Raw genomic sequence first — 17,354 nt, forward strand, 5'->3', positions numbered from 1 at the left:
TATTTTAACAGCTTCTTGGCTGACAACTCAATCAGATCCTCATTTAGCTTTGTTGAAAACCATCTGAATAGCAGAAAGATTTGTTAACTAGTCATTAAAATCATTCCCTTCTTCAATCCCTACATGCTGAAATTTCACATTCTTCTGTGTAGAATGGCCTCTAAAAGAGAGTGGAGGATTGGCAACAGGGAAGACCTTGATTACAGGCTAGTTCCCAAGTCTGTTTTGTTTTAAGACAGTGCATATGGGAGGCTGTGGATCTATAAACTAGCTTTGCCAGCAAATCTCATGAAAGCTTCATCTTCCATTGGAGGTACACATACCAGTTAGGAGGCCATTTTGTCACATCAGTCCCAAGGTCCTGAACAACTGTTAGATTTATCTCATAACACAAAAGTCTTAATATAAACATAGTTATTAGTGGATACTTAACAAATACTAGGAAATCTTTGACAATGAGGTAGATTTTGGCACCAATTTATTTGTCCTAGGATTCTTCTGTGTACCTCCTTTTTTCAAATGAAGGTATTGCAACATGCACATTCCCAAATATATTGCATTTTATCTTACAGTTAGTTTCCAGTTATTTTGAAAAGTATAGCTTTCTTGTCACAGGACATAATGTTAGATGGAAGAAAAAAATATTTAACAAAGAAAAAGAAAGAAAGGTTTGTTTGAGAGAAGCTTTTAAAGAATTTCAGTGGTATTTATTCGCCATTCTCTCGTACCTCTTGCTGCTGGCCATGGTGACAGGGAATTTTTTTTTTAAATGACACAATCGAGTGGTACAGAGGCCTGGGAGGAAATATTATCCAAGGTCAAAAGCAGTCCCTTCTCAACTGTCCTTGAGCCTGTTGGAATATTTCACTTACTAGATGAATCTTCCTTAAGGCTTCTTTTCTTTTCTCAAACAATCATTTTCCAAGGGCAGTAATTGTGGAAAAATTATTGATCTTAGAAGGGTTAAAGAACTCTATTTTTAATTTACAACATAAGAGTTTATAAACCCATAGAAAAGGCTTAATTCAAGGAATACAAGTAAAAAGCCCAATTCTGCCTGCATTTCCTTTGGTTGTCTGTTTCCCTTGAATTGTTTACATGATCTACTTTGTTCTTTGATTGACATTGGCTAGAAATATAACTCTCCTGACTACAATAAAGCATACGCTAATGATAACTTATTTTTTTTGCCTTTTTATAAGTAAACAAAAACATGTATAGATTCACATGTAGTATCTTAATTATCTACTTATGTTACTTTGCTATTATTTTAAAAAGTCAGTTAAGTCAGAAGACCTGAGGTCAAGCGTGCTTTTAAACAGGTCACTGAAATTTATTTCTTAAGTTGTCTATAACATTGTGATAACAATTTTTATCCCTGACATTATCCCATGTCTGTAAAAGATGTGTATGAACAGTCAGTATAAACACATATACTCAAAAATAAAGCCCAATGAAACTAATTCTCTCTTCCTTACTCTATGGAGTTCAATTTTTGTAAGAAAAGAACAAAAAATGTTATAAAACTGTCTTATGTACAAAGAACCACTCACATGTCATACCTATAGACATATGATTTATTTATGCCTATAATAATGAAGAAACTAACAAAAAATCAGTTCAGTTGAACATACAAATAATTTTATAATACAATATTTGCAGAAAAAGAATTCACTTAATGAAAACATCACAACACTAAATTTCACAGTTAAAACCACATGCAGATTGAAGAATTATATTACAGAATGTTTTGATGAAATGTGTTAAATATAAAAATAATCCAATGCAATTTCCATTTAGCACATTATACAAAACTATTTGTCAATGGAATTAACACATTTACAGTTTTTCTCACAAGGACTTTGTTTCCAAAGTGCTCTGCAGCATCAAGCTTGAAATCAGAGAACAAATATCATGGAGTTCCACAGTTACTTAGCTCAGAAGTTGGATATAATGCAGATAAAATCCACTCATAAAACATAAGCCCAATGACGGAGATCTATGAAGTGAAGTGAGTAACACACTCAGCTCTCAATGGAGGTGCGGCAGAGGTACTATAAATAATGAGTATTGATTACCATTTAAGGAAGGAAGGAAGGAAGGAAGGAAGGAAGGAAGGAAGAAAAAGGAAGGAAGGAAGGAAAGAAGGAAGGAAGGAAGGGAGAGAGGGAGGGAGGGAGGGAAGGAGGGAGGGAGGGAAGGAAGAATCACAGTGCTTCTGCCATCTGTTTTCCAGTGGACACTAATCGTCAGTACACTGTAGTCAATGATAGCAATTTCCAGACTTTAGTGTACATCAGGATTCCCGGAGTGCTTGTTAAAACACCAATAACCAGGTCTCACCCACAGTTTTGCATTTAATAGATATGAGACAATGTCAGGGACAAGTTTGATGCTGGTGCTCCTGATCAAGGGACCAGTCCAATATCTGTCCATTATCCGGTTCAGATTATCAAATGACTCAATTATTCATTAAAATGGAAAACACCTACAATGACAATGCACCTGGTCACTAAGGACATAGATGGTAGAGCAGCCAGCATGGACCATATGATGGTTTACCGTAGCAGGTCCCAATTTTGGTCACATAATAGAATCAAATGAAGAGTTGAAAAAAACTAGCAACTCACATGTAGTTTTATCTAAAACTAATTAAATCTGTATCTCTGAGGTCAGCCAGGGGTTGATTTACTTATGAAAGTGTCCATACAACTATTATGTGGAGTCTGGCCATAGAATTTGCTTTAGAACATTCTCTTTCACTTCCTCACCAAAAAAAAAAAAAAAAAAAAAAAAAAAAAAGTGCCCTTTGGGGGCAGTGTCATATAGATATCTTCAAGGAAAACAAAACCTCCAGGCATCACAATGATACACAGTTGGAAAAGATATCAGGGAGTAACTGAGAGAGCAACATGGCTGTTGATTTATAATGGGCTGCAAGTTTAGTTCACAGGTTTGAAATAACAGAACTCAGGAAGATGAGCAGCACATTAACCTAACCTGCCTTTCCTTTCCATTGAATGATATCAACTAAAGAGTGGAATGTTGCACCATATGCTGATGCACTAAGTTTACCTGCTATAATTATTATCCTCAACACCACCGAGCTAAATTATTTACTACTTTGCTTTAAATTTGAATCCTCCTAAAAATAAGGCCCTGGAGATGAAATGCTATAAGCTATTTTTTTACCTCAGAAAGCAGAACTACAGCAATGCACATAAAAATGAAGAACATTTTGGAATAAGATTTCCACTTTAAATTTCCCTCCTGGCATAAATAGAAAGAGTGGATAGATATAAATGTAAGTGAATAGGCACATCCCCGAATTCATTCTGGATGGACTTAGGGATCTGGAGCAATGTTCAGTCTTGTGTATACTGGGAAGGACCTTTGGGAGCTCCCTTTTACAGACCAAGTCATTAAAATCTCAAGCCACAGTTTCTTTTTTTTTTTTTTGCTTTGCTTTGTTTTGTTTTGTTGGATTGATGATTTTACTTATTTGAAAGGCAGAGTGACAGGGAAAAAGAGAATGACAGAGGGAGAAAGAACCCCAAATGCAGCCAGGGCTGAGCTAGGCTGAAGCCAGGAGCCCTGATCACCATCCATGTCTCCCATTTGGGTGGTAGGGTCCCAAGGGTTTGCACCACCTTCTGCTGCTTTCCCAGGTGAATTAGCAGGGAGGTGGGTCAGAGTTGAGCAGCCAGGACTCAAATCAGCACTCCCATATGGGATGTGGGCATTACAAGTGGAGGCTTAACCCACTGTGCTGCAACAACAGCCCCAACACAGACTTTACATAAAATCCCCATGTATGAAATTGAGACTAAGATTTGATTATAAAATTAAAAGCAAATTTTGGATCCTGGATATCAGGCCTGGGCTTTCAATGATATCTGGTAAAAGTCAAACACTTTAAAACCACTATTTTGATTTGCCTATAGACAGATTAGCTGTGTAGAACATGGAAGATCCTCACAGTTAGCTCTGCATTAGGAACCACTACTCCTTCGAAGGGGCTTATGGATGTGCTAGAGCTATCACAGTGCTTATTGAGCTACTGACCAGCGCTGACAGACTGGAAAACATGTTGGACAAGCATAGTGTTGAGGAAGAAATTTTCCAGACAATAACATCTGACGTCCAGGGGAGACAACTGGGTGAATCATTTCCTGCTCTTTAGGTCTTCCAGAAGACATCTTGAAAATTTCCTGAAAAATAATAAGGCAGCTAGTGATATGGATATAACCACTCAAAATAGAGGAATCTGGGTGCTAAGGAGGTAAGGGCATCAAGAAAGACCAAGCTATGCAATAAACTCTCTTGTTAGTTCTACCCTCCCAATATTTATAGACCAGTTTGACATATATAAAAATGTGTCTTAATATTTTGAATATGCAAAAATTGTTTATACGAAACCTAAAACTGCATAAATGAAGGCACAGAGCCCATTTAAAGGCAAATGATCACAAAAAAAAAAAAAAAAAAAAAAAAAAAAAACCTGCTTTGATTCTTTAAAGCACTAAAGTGGAAATGGATTCTGGAGTACAGTTTGATTCTTCTGTGGTCTATCCCTTGTGCATTCTCTTATCTTCCCCAACCCCTCTCCAGCAGGGCGAGGGCCAGGCAGGCCATCATAGCACCCTGGGAGTAGGTGTGTACACAGACACCCACTAAAGGGAAAGCCTCAATAGAGAACATTGACAGTGGAGTTTCAATTCAGTCCTCCTAGGACCAGGCTTAAACTCACCGCGGGCCAGGAAGTCGCCTAGGCCCTCACGTTGTTGAAGGAAATCTCTGCAGGCTCACTGGGCTGTTGCACCACCTGTTCTTGCGTTTGTTGGGTTCCAGGGACACTGGGCTTCGCAGGAGGTGTTGCCACCGCCCGGAGATTCTGGCCTCTGGACTCTGATGGTCCCTCGGGCCACGACCCCGGTCTCTCCTCTTCAGGGATTCCTGCTTCCTGAGCCGGGCCGCCGTCCCCCGCGGCCGCCCACCCTGCCTCTGGGTCCTGTCCGGGTGCACTCTCAGCCTCCTGCGTTGACGGCGGTGGAGCTGTCAGCTCCCCCACCGCCGCCCTCTCTACAGCTGTTGCTTTTCCTAGCAACTCATCCCCTTTGTGCCAAGTCTCCTCCCCCGTAACATCGGGAATGGAGGCGGCCTTCTTTCCCGCTGTGTTCCGCTCGGGCCCCTGCGGATCTGCCAACAGCTCCCTCTTCTCGGTTAGGACAGCTCCTCCCCCTTGGCTTTGATCTTCCTCAGCCACCAGGCTCCTTGCTTCCCTCTGTCCTGTCCCCAGGGGGCGCTCTTCGGCATCGTCCTCCTCCTCGTCTTCTGGGTCCTCGTCGCCCTCTGCGTGGCTCAATTTGCCCGCCATCGCGGGCTCTCCCTCTGGAGCATCTTCCGGGGCTACTATCACGACCCTTCCTGCACCTCTCCCCCTCAGAGGCCCGTCTGCGTCCTTCCCCTGCCCTGCAAGGCAGTGCTGGTCTTTGGCTGCAGCCTCCTCCGCCTCCCCTGAGGCCGCGACGGTCCCCTCCGGCGCCTGTGCCCTTCCTGCGGGCTCACCCTTGGGCGCTCCTGCCGCGCCCGCTCCGCCATGCCGGGGCCCGTCCTGTGGCGCCGCTCCTTCCCTGGGCCTTGCGTCTCCCGCCTCGCTCGGTCCTTCCCCTGCCCCTCCTTTCCTCGGAGCTGTTAAGTCCTCCAGGGACTCCTCTGATCCAGGGATTGCCCCACTGGCGGTCCCCACGCTCTCTGTCAGCGGATCTCCTGGACGCCCTTCTTCTGCGGCCAATGCAGCCGCCTCCGCGGAGGCCGCCGCCTTGGCATCGGGTTCGCTTCCACTTCGAGGGGCTTCTGTGGCTTCCTCTTCGACGCTCAGTTCCTTCCCCGGTGTCCGCTCTTCGCCGTTAGGTGTTCGCTGGGCGTCTAGCGGGCGCGCCCTAGTCCAGGGCTCCTCTGCTCCGTCCGCGGCAGGTGCCTCTGGAGCTGCGTTTGGCCTCTCAGCTTCCCTCCCGTCTGCTGCTGCGTCCACTGTGGCAGGGCACAACGCGTCTTTCCGGCCCTCTCCCGTGTCCGATTCGGCCTCCATCAGAACCTGCTCTTGCTTACGAAGCGCTTCAGAAATGCCCTCGGAGACGCCCCCGCAGCTTGCCTCGGCCTCGCCTCTGGAGGAGCTCAAGGGGGTTTCTGCCCGCATCAGCCCCTTCCTCTCTTCAGCCCGTTCCTCTCCCCCAGCCACTGCCTCTTCAGAGCTAGCCCCGGGCTCGGAGGCCGCGTCTCCCACCGGCCCCATGGTCTCTGGATCTGTGGATGCGTCCTCTTCATTTTGGTCCACATCTGGCTTGGGGGACCCTGCCTCGCTCATGGCTGCCTCTCCGTCAGCCTCTCCTGCCTTTTCCAGCGTCCCTGCTTCTCTCTCGGCTGCTGCCCCCTGCAAACACTCGGAGCTCGGAGCCACGGCCTTGTTGGCAAGCCCCACTTGCTGCACAGTTTGCTTCCCTGCGGACACTGCATGTTCTGGCTCAGGCACTGTTCCGGTGGAGGCCGGCTCTTCAGGAACCTCCACTTCTCTCAGAGCCACAGAACCCCCTACTGCTGCTTCTCCTGTGGGGCTCAGCCCCCGTTGGCCTGGACTTCCGTCTCCTGTGCCTGTCCCTGCCCCACTGCCTTTACCTGCAGGCGGCTGTCTTTTCTCTGTGACTTTCTCTAATGTTGGCCGCTCTGCCATAGGCTTCCATTCCCCTACGGGGACCTGAGTCATCGCTGCTTTTGCCCTGGGTACTGCACCCCCTTCTTTCTCCTCTGTGTCAGCATCCCCGTGTTGGGCGGCTTCATCTTCCTCTGTAGCTTCTTTCTTCTCCAGGACATATGTTTCTTGTGCAGCTTGCTTGGTTTCCTTATTTGAATCAAGTGCTACCCTTTCTTCCACAACTAAATTATTCTTTTGTGCTATAAAAGTAAAGTTAGAAAACAAGGTTACTTTAATGAAAGTGGACAAAGAGATACTATATACCATCTTGTATAATACTTATTGATAAGAGATTCCATATATGATGTCAAGGGAAATTGAAAATTATAACATTTTCTTGGTTATATGATGACATCAATTATAGCAAACACTGATTTAAAGTGGCTTTTCATTATGAAAATCAATGCTTTCAAATCTAATGGACACCCTGATTGAAGTTGGACATCAAAATACTGAAAATAAGCAAACAAAACATCTCATTGCCTCATGTCTTAGAATTAAAAAAAATGTTGTTCTTTCCCTCTTTCTCTCATACACAAAAACAAACTTCCTAATTTCATTTGAAATACTTTTAGGAAAATTACACACTAAGAAAAATAATATTTCATCTATTTAGAAATCATTATGGTCTATAGTACCAATATTCCTTTCTGTCAATGTTTCTGCTACTCATGTGGTCATTTACCAACACAATCGTAGTGTACACTGATCATTATATCATACTTTACTCCTTATTTTAAAACTAGTATATCTATATTTAGTCATCAAAAACCTTTGTAGCTAGCTCAAGGTAAGACTTTTTACTAAAGACACCAATTTGTGTTACAGGTCAGTGTATCTCCCATCTACATTCAGAAACTGATTTGCCTTTGGCAAAACAGGATCACAGAGCAAGACAAGGCTTTGTAGTCTGGGACAATTTTCAACATAAATAACTTTCTAGAAGTAAGTCATAAGGTCTCATCCATAATTCCTCAGCAAATCTGAGTGTATTGACTATCATTCTTCAGTAAATATACCTTTGATACTTCTTTTTAAAGGCTTCAAATGGATTATTATTATTTAACAAAGACATATGTTTTTCAATGATCCATGCCAACTGATTAAAGGCAAGTCCTGCCAAATACCGAAGTGTTTAAATTTTCAGTCTGCATAAAGATACTGGACTATATGCTATAAAGTAAGTTACCATACCAGAGCTTCCATTTCTCAATTATGTACATTAGAAAGTGAGCCAGTGAGTTTTTCTGACATTTTTCACCAGCACCATAACCAACAATCTATTAGAAGTTCTGATCTTACTTCTTCCCTCTCCTTATACCCATCCATGACTGCTCACTAGCTCTCCCAACACAAAATATGACTAGCCTTAATTTTGTTGCCTCAGTTTCCTACCAGCTACTATGGTAAACCTTTCTGAGGTAAAGCGATAATCGCTGGTATTATATTTCCTTTAAAAATGTATTTGTAAAGTAACTTTTGATGTCTTCTTTCAAAGGAGTAAAATAGAAATTTCAGGTCTATCAATAGGACTGAGATGGATTTTCTTAGGTGTTCCTCAGTATATCATAGTATTTATTTCCTAAATTGTACCTAAAAGTTCCAAAGGGAAATGTAGAACAAGGGTTTACTCAGAATGTGTATCCTCTTCGCCTGAGAGAATATAGTGCATTCTATTTCTTTACAGACTATTACTGGATTTAAAGCAAAATTAAAACAGTGAAAATGTGTGTCAAGTTTCTTTGGCAGTATATCTTGCTATACAAATTCCTGAATGAAAGATTACTAAAAAGTCAGTTATGAAAATATTTAAATAAAGTCCTCTGTGTTTCTGTGCTGGCCTCTAAATTTATGGATTAATTAAAGAACATTCAGGAAAACAGGGTAATAGAATTGCCTGCCTAGCATGTAATAATATATTGTGCCTAAATTCTAGGAGAGAAAGTGCTAACGGCATCCAACTGAGCTATTAAGTGAACATACACACCACGGAGGCGTCCACCATGACATTCTTGAAGAAAGGGAGGAAGTAATTGAAACCTTCCCGGGAAATAATCAATGCAAAAACATGTGATTTGATGGTAACCACATGGGCTTTTGAAAAAAAATATTTCATTCAGGAGAGCAAGAAATATTCATAAACAGGGCAATTTGATTTAGTAGGATGAGTCTGTAGCTGGGAGTCAGACAGCTCTGGGTGAGAATGCCAGCCCTGACACTTACTAGCTGTATGACTTTGGGAAATAACAGCTCTCTAAGCCTTCATTTTCATATCTATAAAATGAGAACAGCCATGCTTGAATCACAGAACCCGTGTGATAGCAGACGAGATAGTTTATGGAAAATGCTTAGCACAATGCCTAGCTTACAGAAAGCCAGAACGAATCTTCCCTCTACTTTCTCCCCACTGATTATGACTAACTAGATTTTCCTACTTGAATTTGATTTGATCAATAATAACTACTATGCTTGTATTGCAGAATAAAGTTGGGGGAGGTACACCAGAGTTATTCTAGTTGAATATCCATTATAAAAGACTTAGGTTTTCTAAGCTTAGAGTCCCTGATCTGCAGTTCAGCCCATTTTCACATGCAAGTGTCACCCGGCCCTCTTCATGCAGCCCAGGGAGAGCCCAAACTCAGGGATTCAGCATGCATATAGTTACTGTGGCTACCGCTACTTGCTGTGAGTAATAAAGTTCTATTTCTCTGACCCAGGTGTATTGTGTACTCTGCCAATATCCCCAACACTGGCTGGCTAAGTTGTTTACTTCAAAGTAGTATGAAATTTCAAATTGATGACTATCATTAAAAATTGGAGATGGGAGTAATGCTACCATGTGATGAATAAAGCAAATACCCTTAGAACTGTTATAACTAAATGTATTCATGTCAGAAAGTTTTTAGAAAGGTATTAACTAAATATAGGAAAACCTGATTTCAAGGACATAGGAAGTCGGACCACATATGAATGAGTCACGGTCTGTTGGATCACCCTAATTGGCACTTTTGCAGATGGAATGCTTGTCGCCAAGAGCCAGGTCGTATACTGATGGCAATGAATTATTTCCTAATTAAAAAAAAATAAGTTCAAATGAATCATTGTGAAATATGCCTTGGCTTTCGGGTGTCTCCACCTGAGTCAGTTAAGGCAAATTCAGCTGGTCAACTAACTGGGAGGCAGAGTATGAAAAACGGCTGATTTGAAAATCCCTACCAGTATTTTATAACCCAAAGTCCTTTTCATCTTAGGTACCAGTGTATTCAAAAAAGAATAATAACATTCATATCTGATGTCATTTTCAAAGCTTCCCTTTAGGCCTCCCAACCAGTTGCTCCCATCACATTCATTAGTTACAAAGAAAAAGAATGTGGCAAAGGATAGGAAGATAAAAGATGAAAATAGGCTGTCTTTTACAGGGGATTTCTCAAGGTCTGCCCTAGGTAATGATGTGCCCTTACCTCCACCTGTGTCAATCTTCGGCTTCCTCAAGGGCTTCCCCGGCTCATCTGCACTGCTAACACCAGACTCAGCGTCATAGTGGCACTGGTAGCCTGGTGCCAAGTCTTCAGTTATTATCTGTCCAACTGATTGAAGATTATATAAAATATCAAAAGGTATAAAAACGGGTCACAGGAACGTTGCCGACCTATTTCATATAACTTAGGCAAGTGGGGTCAATTTAAAAACATGCACACATTAAAATGTAAACTTGTTTTTAAAATCTATTAGGAATAAACAACTACCAAGCTATGATTTCAAAAGGAAAACACAACACACAGAAGATCATGAAGTAAAGAAATCCATGCAAAGAATTACTTGTATTTAAAAAAAAAGACAACAGCCAGAAGCAGTGATAGTCTGCAAAGTGCACATGCAATGGCATGATTGAAAAAGCAGTTTAATTGGCTTTTCCTTTCTAGAAAGATGTTACAGCTTTTATGACACCAATCATTACTGCTCTCTTAAATTGCTAAAACTTTCAAAGTTGACTAAGTGATCAGCACTTCATCCATTAGTATATTTTAGTGATTTGACCCCGATAACCACTCCATGTGGACAGAAGCAAAAAAAGAGACATTACATGATTCCTATAAATTTGACAGTAAAAGCTGTTGTAGAAATTCCTGTCATCTGTAGCTGGTTACTAAGAAGTACCTCTGGATCACAAAGTTCCACTTCCATATTCTGTAATGACTATGTCACCTCAAGAGCTTTGGTTTTTAAGCCCAAGCCTCAGTTTACTCATCAGTCAGAAAGATATTTACTCAATGGTTCTTGAATTAATGAATATATTCAGAGCATGCTCGTCTTCTTATTGGCAGGTCCTATACACTGTTAACAACGATGATGATGACAATGATAATGATGAGCATTTCTGCTATAAGTGTCATCACCCAATGTGTTGTGATTCTAGGTAAAACTACAGTCAATTGTTTACGTTTATCAAAGTTCCCTGTCTTGCTTATCATCTGGTGAGCCATGTTCTAAATCCCTGTCATCTTCCACCTGGCTACCCTCTGGTTAACAAAAGTGCACTCAACTATTAGGCCTAGAAATGCCTTTCAGAGTTAGAACATGATTTCTCCAAAACTTCATTGCTGTCTCTCTCTTATTTTATTCCTGCCTGACTCCCTTCCTTTACTCTGTCATACCCACCCTTCCTTCCTCTGTCCTCCTATTAGATTCTGATATGTACTGCTGACACAATAACTGTACCTTGAGAAAAACATAACTAGAATGCCTAACTAGAATGTAGTCTCCTGCTTAGTTTAAGATTACTTACTAAGGGGTAATATTTACTGATCCCTCTGTTTGGAAACAAATAGTGAGATATCTGCCTCGACTGGGTGTTGGGAGGGAATGGTGACAACTAGATTAATCTTATGAGAATAAATGTGGAAATTTGAAAAAAGGAGCACCATTCAGTTCCAATGTATTCACATTTCAAAGATTTTGAACATCAGCTTTCTTTATTAATCCAATATAGAAAACAAAACTTTTTTACAATAAAATAATTTAGAGATGGCAATTTTGTGATAGCAGGATTTGTTATCAAGTCAATCTTTGGTTTAGAAATTTTATAAACATGGTAGATATAGGTTAAATATCATGTTACCCACTACATTAATGCTAACATTATATATTTAAAGAGCTTAAATAAACAGTTTTAGGTCTTTGCATATAAATTTATTTGGTTGATCAAATAATGGAAATCACAAGGACAGCAGAACCGGAGGGGAAGGTAATAAATCTGATTTTGTAGCAATTACATGAAGTTTTGTTTCACTAATGTTAGCAAGACGTCTAGATCTCTTCCAAGTAGTCTACAGGCTATAAAAAGAGATCTGGTTTAAAATAATAATAATGATAATAATAAATAATAAAACCAACATAAGTTTTTGAACCAAAAGACTATTCTAAGAAGATAAACAATGCTAGTACAGCCTAAAATATCACAACCACTCAGAACTGATGGTGAAGCGTGTAGTCCCTCTGTGTCTAGACTGTAATCACCACTCGCCCATGTCTGCTGGCTTGCCCCTGGAGGTCTAGGCTTTGGAAGCAGAGGAGAACCTGTACAGTCAGGTGTTCGGGACCCTGGCTCAAGTATCAAGGATTTACTAGATGTGAGACCACAAAAGGTTTTCATTTGGTCATTTTTTTCTCCGATGCTCTTCTGAAGCTGAAACTTAAAAGCAAAAGCTTGGCTGGTGTCTAATCTCGACTGTTTTCCACACGTAGTCAAAGAGCACTGTGCGTGCTGAGACTCCCATGTCAGCAAAGTGGCTCCTGGCTTTCTTTCCTCCACCTATTTAGCCCTTCAGCCCTGAAGACTCTCGTCCTTCACCTCTCTATCAAGGTGATCACTAAAGCAAAGATAGTTATCAGTTCTCACGGAATTAATACCAAAATGGAATAGTCTTGTATGGAGAATTTCTCAGAAAAGTACTTGTTTCTACTCAAGTGATATAGGAGACTTTAACATGTTTTTCTTCAAAATACCAAGCTAGCCTTATATTACATCCTTAGCTTTTTGTTAAACTAAGACAATAAAATATTTTTTAAAAAACATTTACGTATTTTATATTCAGTAAATATGAAAATAGTATATGATCATTTTCTGAAGTTTGGAAAGATTAAAAGCAGAAAGAAAAAAAGCAAAAATTTCCCACAATTTCGTCACTGAGAGAAAACTATTACTTAACCTTTTGGTGGACTTCTAAGTATTTTTTTACCCTTACTGTGGATAGCATTTCAAATTCCATTTTCTTAACTTAGCACTATTTGTGACTACTTCCCTATATCATTAAAGACTCTTCAATAAAATATTCTAATAAATTCTGGCTGATATTTGGTTAACCAACTGCCTATTATTGAATATTTAATTGTTTCTATTCCTTTGTGATTATGAAGCTATTTTTATATACCAGTTAACCATCATTTTTTTGCATATGTTTCTAACTATATCCTTTGGATACATTCTTCTAATTGGAATTATGAAGTCAAAACCCATTAATTTTTCAGAAGCTTTTGATATATTTTTCTAAATATTTTCCAAAAAGAGAATCAATTAACTTCATCTATAATGATCTATAATGATTATAAGGCTTTTTGCCTCTGCACTGTGCCAACAATGTCACAATTTCCACCCATTCTTTCTATATTTGATAATTTAATAATTGAAAATGATGACAAGAATAGAGCTTTTGGTATTAGTGGTTAAGATTTCCTTTTGGGCCGTGGCTCAACAGGCTAATCCTCCGCCTAGCGGCACCAGCACACGGGGTTCTAGTCCCGGTCAGGGCGCCGGATTCTGTCCTTGTTGCCCCTCTTCCAGGCCAGCTCTCTGCTGTGGCCAGGGAGTGCAGTGGAGGATGGCCCAAGTCTTGGGCCCTGCACCCCATGGGAGACCAGGATAAGCACCTGGCTCCTGCCTTCGGATCAGCGCGGTGCGCCGGCTGCAGCGCGCCAGCAGTGGCGGCCATTGGAGGGTGAACCAAAGGCAAAAGGAAGACCTTTCTCTCTGTCTCTCTCTCTCACTGTTCACTCTGCCTGTCAAAAAAAATAAAATAAATTTTTTTAAAAATTGAAAAAAAGATTTCCTTTTGTGAATTTCCTGCTATATACTTCTATTGCCATGATGTTTGCCTTATTGATTTGTAATAATTCTTTATGTATTATAAATCCTTTGTTGTATACATGTTGTAAATTTTTCTGAGTTTCAGTTTTCCTTTGCTCTAACATGTTGCTGCTGCTCTTGTAAAGAATTTTTTTTATTAGCACTATTTTTTCCAAGTTAATTAAAATTGTTTTCAAATGCCAAAATATTGTTAAATATCTGGAGACATTCTACATTAAACTTGGAATTTAAGCTGACAAAATTGCAAGCATATTTATATTTAATCATCTTTCAAATATTCGGAGTAATTTCCCACTTATCGTAATTATTCTTTAGAATTATTTATCTATTCAAAATGCAAAAAGAGAACAGAGAGAGAGAGAGAGATTATCTATCTGCTGCTCCGGCCCCCGAATCCTGCAATCCAGACAGAGTTGGGCCAGGCTGAAGCCAGGAGTGAGGAACTCAATCTGCATCTCCCACACGGGTGGCAGGAACCCAACTACTTGAGCCATCATCTGCTCCCTCCTAGGATGCACATCAGCAAGAAACTGTATCAGAAGCAGAACCAAGACTTGAACTCAAGGACTTCTCTGGGTTGTGGGAACTCCAAATAACATTTTACCCGCTGCACCAAATACCTGCCCCATCGTAATATCTTTATCCAGTCTGTTTATCTTATGTTTTCCCTTTCTACATATTCCTAAAGTCTGATTACAGGTACTATTCATTTCTTGTTTACTAGCAAGTAGTTTGTTGTTATACTTTGAGGATATACTTTGAAAAAATCAAAAAATAACTTCTGGTTTCAATAATTACATGATTAATTATCTAGAGAGTTGACTGTTTTTTCTTAGACCCAATAATTATTTAAAAACTTGCTTGTAGGTTTTATTTTTGTGTGTGTGTGAAAAGTAATTTTATTTTGTGAATAATTTCTAGTGTTATTGCACTGCTATCATGCAAAATGGATTCAATTTTTGCTTTGTGTTGCTAGAAAAATACAGGCGTATCAAATAGTGTGGAGAACACTATCTAATAAACCGCCCTAATAAATTTTACTAATCCTTTTTTCTATATCTTGGTCATAGGAAAAAGATTGATATCTATATAAAAGTGAGAATTGTTACTTTTGTAACTGCTGGTTAGCATCTTGAATGCTCTTAAATTCCAGCTGGATGCAAGTCTTCCTCATATATGTTAAGCTGAGGAACTTAACACTCCCAGCTCAGTGACCCTCGAGATGGGGGAAGAAGGAAAGGAGGGTGTGGCTTTGAACCCTGATAGTAAAAACAAAATTTTGTGTGTAACTTTCCAATGGCTGTAGAAGCTACCAAGGTTGGCCAGAGTCTCACTCTTGGCATTGCCATCTTCTTTCTTAGGGAGGAGCCCCTGCTAGTTCAGGGAACACCCTTTTCTGTTTCAGTTGACTGCTGTTTGGGGTTGTCGCCTGGCTTTTCTTGAGTTTTGGAAACAGTACAAAATCCTGAAAAATGAAAGGGCTGTTACAGGACCGTTTTCCTGCTCCCCTCCCTTCCTCCCTCAGTTTGCCCTGCTCCCAGCCTCTAGCTTCTAATCTTTGAGATCCCAGATTATCTCTTTTTTAACTTTTTTTTTTTTTTTTTTTTTTTTTTTTTTTTTTTTTGACAGGCAGAGTGGACAGTGAGAGAGAGACAGGGAGAAAGGTCTTACTTTTTGCCGTTGGTTCACCCTCCAATGGCCGCCGCGGCTGGTGCGCTGCGGCGGGCGCACCACGCTGATCCGAAGGCAGGAGCCAGGTGCTTCTCCTGGTCTCCCATGGGGTGCAGGGCCCAAGACTTGGGCCATCCTCCACTGCACTCCCTGGCCACAGCAGAGAGCTGGCCTGGAAGAGGGGCAACCGGGACAGGATCGGTGCCCCAACCGGGACTAGAACCCGGTGTGCCGGCGCACAAGGCGGAGGATTAGCCTGTTGAGCCGCGGCACCGGCCCTCTTTTTTAACTTCTATAAGTCTACCTTTGTTTCTTATGGAAAATAAACTCAAAATATAGCTCATAATTTCTTTCTCTAATATGTTCTTTTATGTAGCAAATCTGGATGGTACCTTCTCTAGATTCAGGAACAAACTTTTTAAACTGCTATTTTTACACTTTATTCCTTATTTAACAAGGAGAGGCAGACATCAAGTATTTGAGCAAGTATCAAACTGGAATCTCACAGAATTTTTATTAACTTTTCTTAAAAGTTGATTTATAACCTTAATGATGCTGATATGTTAATGAAAAAACTTAGAAACTCATTGTTATACCTGAAATGCTCTTGTGGAAGCAAGTCAAGTCACTGCATTTTAAAATTCAGATCATCAGACACAAGATATAAAAGCTGGCTCTTTAAAACCTGTTAGTCAAGCCGGCACTGTGGTGCAGTAGCCTAAGCCTCTGCTGCGCGACAGGCATCCCATATGGCATTCCAATTCAGCTGTCTGCTATGGCTTGGGAAAGCAGTGGAAGATGGCCCAAGTGCTTGGGCCCCTGCACTGACATGGGAGACTGAGAAGAAGGTACTGGCTCCTGGCTTCAGATTAGCCCAGCTCTAGCTGTTTGTGACCATTTAGTGAACCAATGGATGGAAGACCTTTCTCTGTCTCTCCCTCTCTCTGTCTGTAAATCTACCTCTCAAAATAAATAAATAAAATTATAAAAAAGTCTATTAGTCAAAATGCAAGTGGAATTATTAGTCATAAATACTAAATTTAAGAACAATATTCTTATCATTTTGAGCACTGTTTAATTGTGTGGATGGATAATTTGAACATTTCAGATATTCTTTGCCGTAAACTTTGATTTGAAGGAAAAGTAAAATATTTACAATAATAACAATGAGAGTTGTAATTTGGCCAAACACAGTTTCAAGGCAGCGTTTGCTTTCTTTCATTTTTTTTTTGTGATACTTCTATTCTCATTTTGCTTCTTTCTTTCCCTTTCCTCCCCTCTACCCCCAAAAACAATCATACACGTCCTCTAAGCCATTTTTGTCTTTTAAAATAATGCCAAAAGTGACAGAACAAAGAGTATTTTGTTTTATAATTATCTGTTCTCCATGATAATGCTTTTAGATATCATTATTGGCCAGCTCAGATGAAAAGAAAAATACATTGAAGAATAAGAAGGAAAGACTAAGAAACCATCCAAGAATAATTTACTGTTTATCAGGGGTGTTGGGAGGGGGACGGCGGTTGCCATTACAAACTATGTTTGTTTCTTTTTTTGTTTTGTTTTGTTTTTTTCTTTCTTTCTTTTTAGAGAACTAGGTTTCTTCTAGCTAGTATTGTCTGTATAGAAGATCGGGCAGAAGAAAGATGATGGGAAGTGAAAATCAGTAAATATAATTTTTAAAAAAATTGTTTGTTACAAAACAAAAATGTCAGTCTGTAATATTTCATACTTATTCATCATCAGCTCCCATTTCTGAATTCCCAGATGTCAAAACACAGGGTCCTA

At 40.3% G+C, this 17,354-nt stretch overlaps 1 protein-coding gene across 1 annotated transcript in view; it reads right to left on the bottom strand.

Annotated features, from left to right (window-relative positions):
- Window positions 1-4,768: 4,768 nt before the first annotated feature.
- The window catches only part of ERICH3 (glutamate rich 3), a 118,633-nt gene continuing 106,047 nt past the window's right edge, over window positions 4,769-17,354 (bottom strand). Inside the window, exons 13-14 of the mRNA XM_062190095.1 lie at window positions 9,781-9,820; window positions 4,769-6,953 (exon numbers count right to left, since the gene is read on the bottom strand). Of these exons, the coding sequence (XP_062046079.1) occupies window positions 4,769-6,953; window positions 9,781-9,820 (2,225 nt within the window). The remainder of the gene's footprint in view (window positions 6,954-9,780; window positions 9,821-17,354) is intronic.

Source organism: Lepus europaeus, chromosome 5 (assembly GCF_033115175.1).
Source record: "Lepus europaeus isolate LE1 chromosome 5, mLepTim1.pri, whole genome shotgun sequence".
Taxonomy (NCBI): domain Eukaryota; kingdom Metazoa; phylum Chordata; class Mammalia; order Lagomorpha; family Leporidae; genus Lepus; species Lepus europaeus.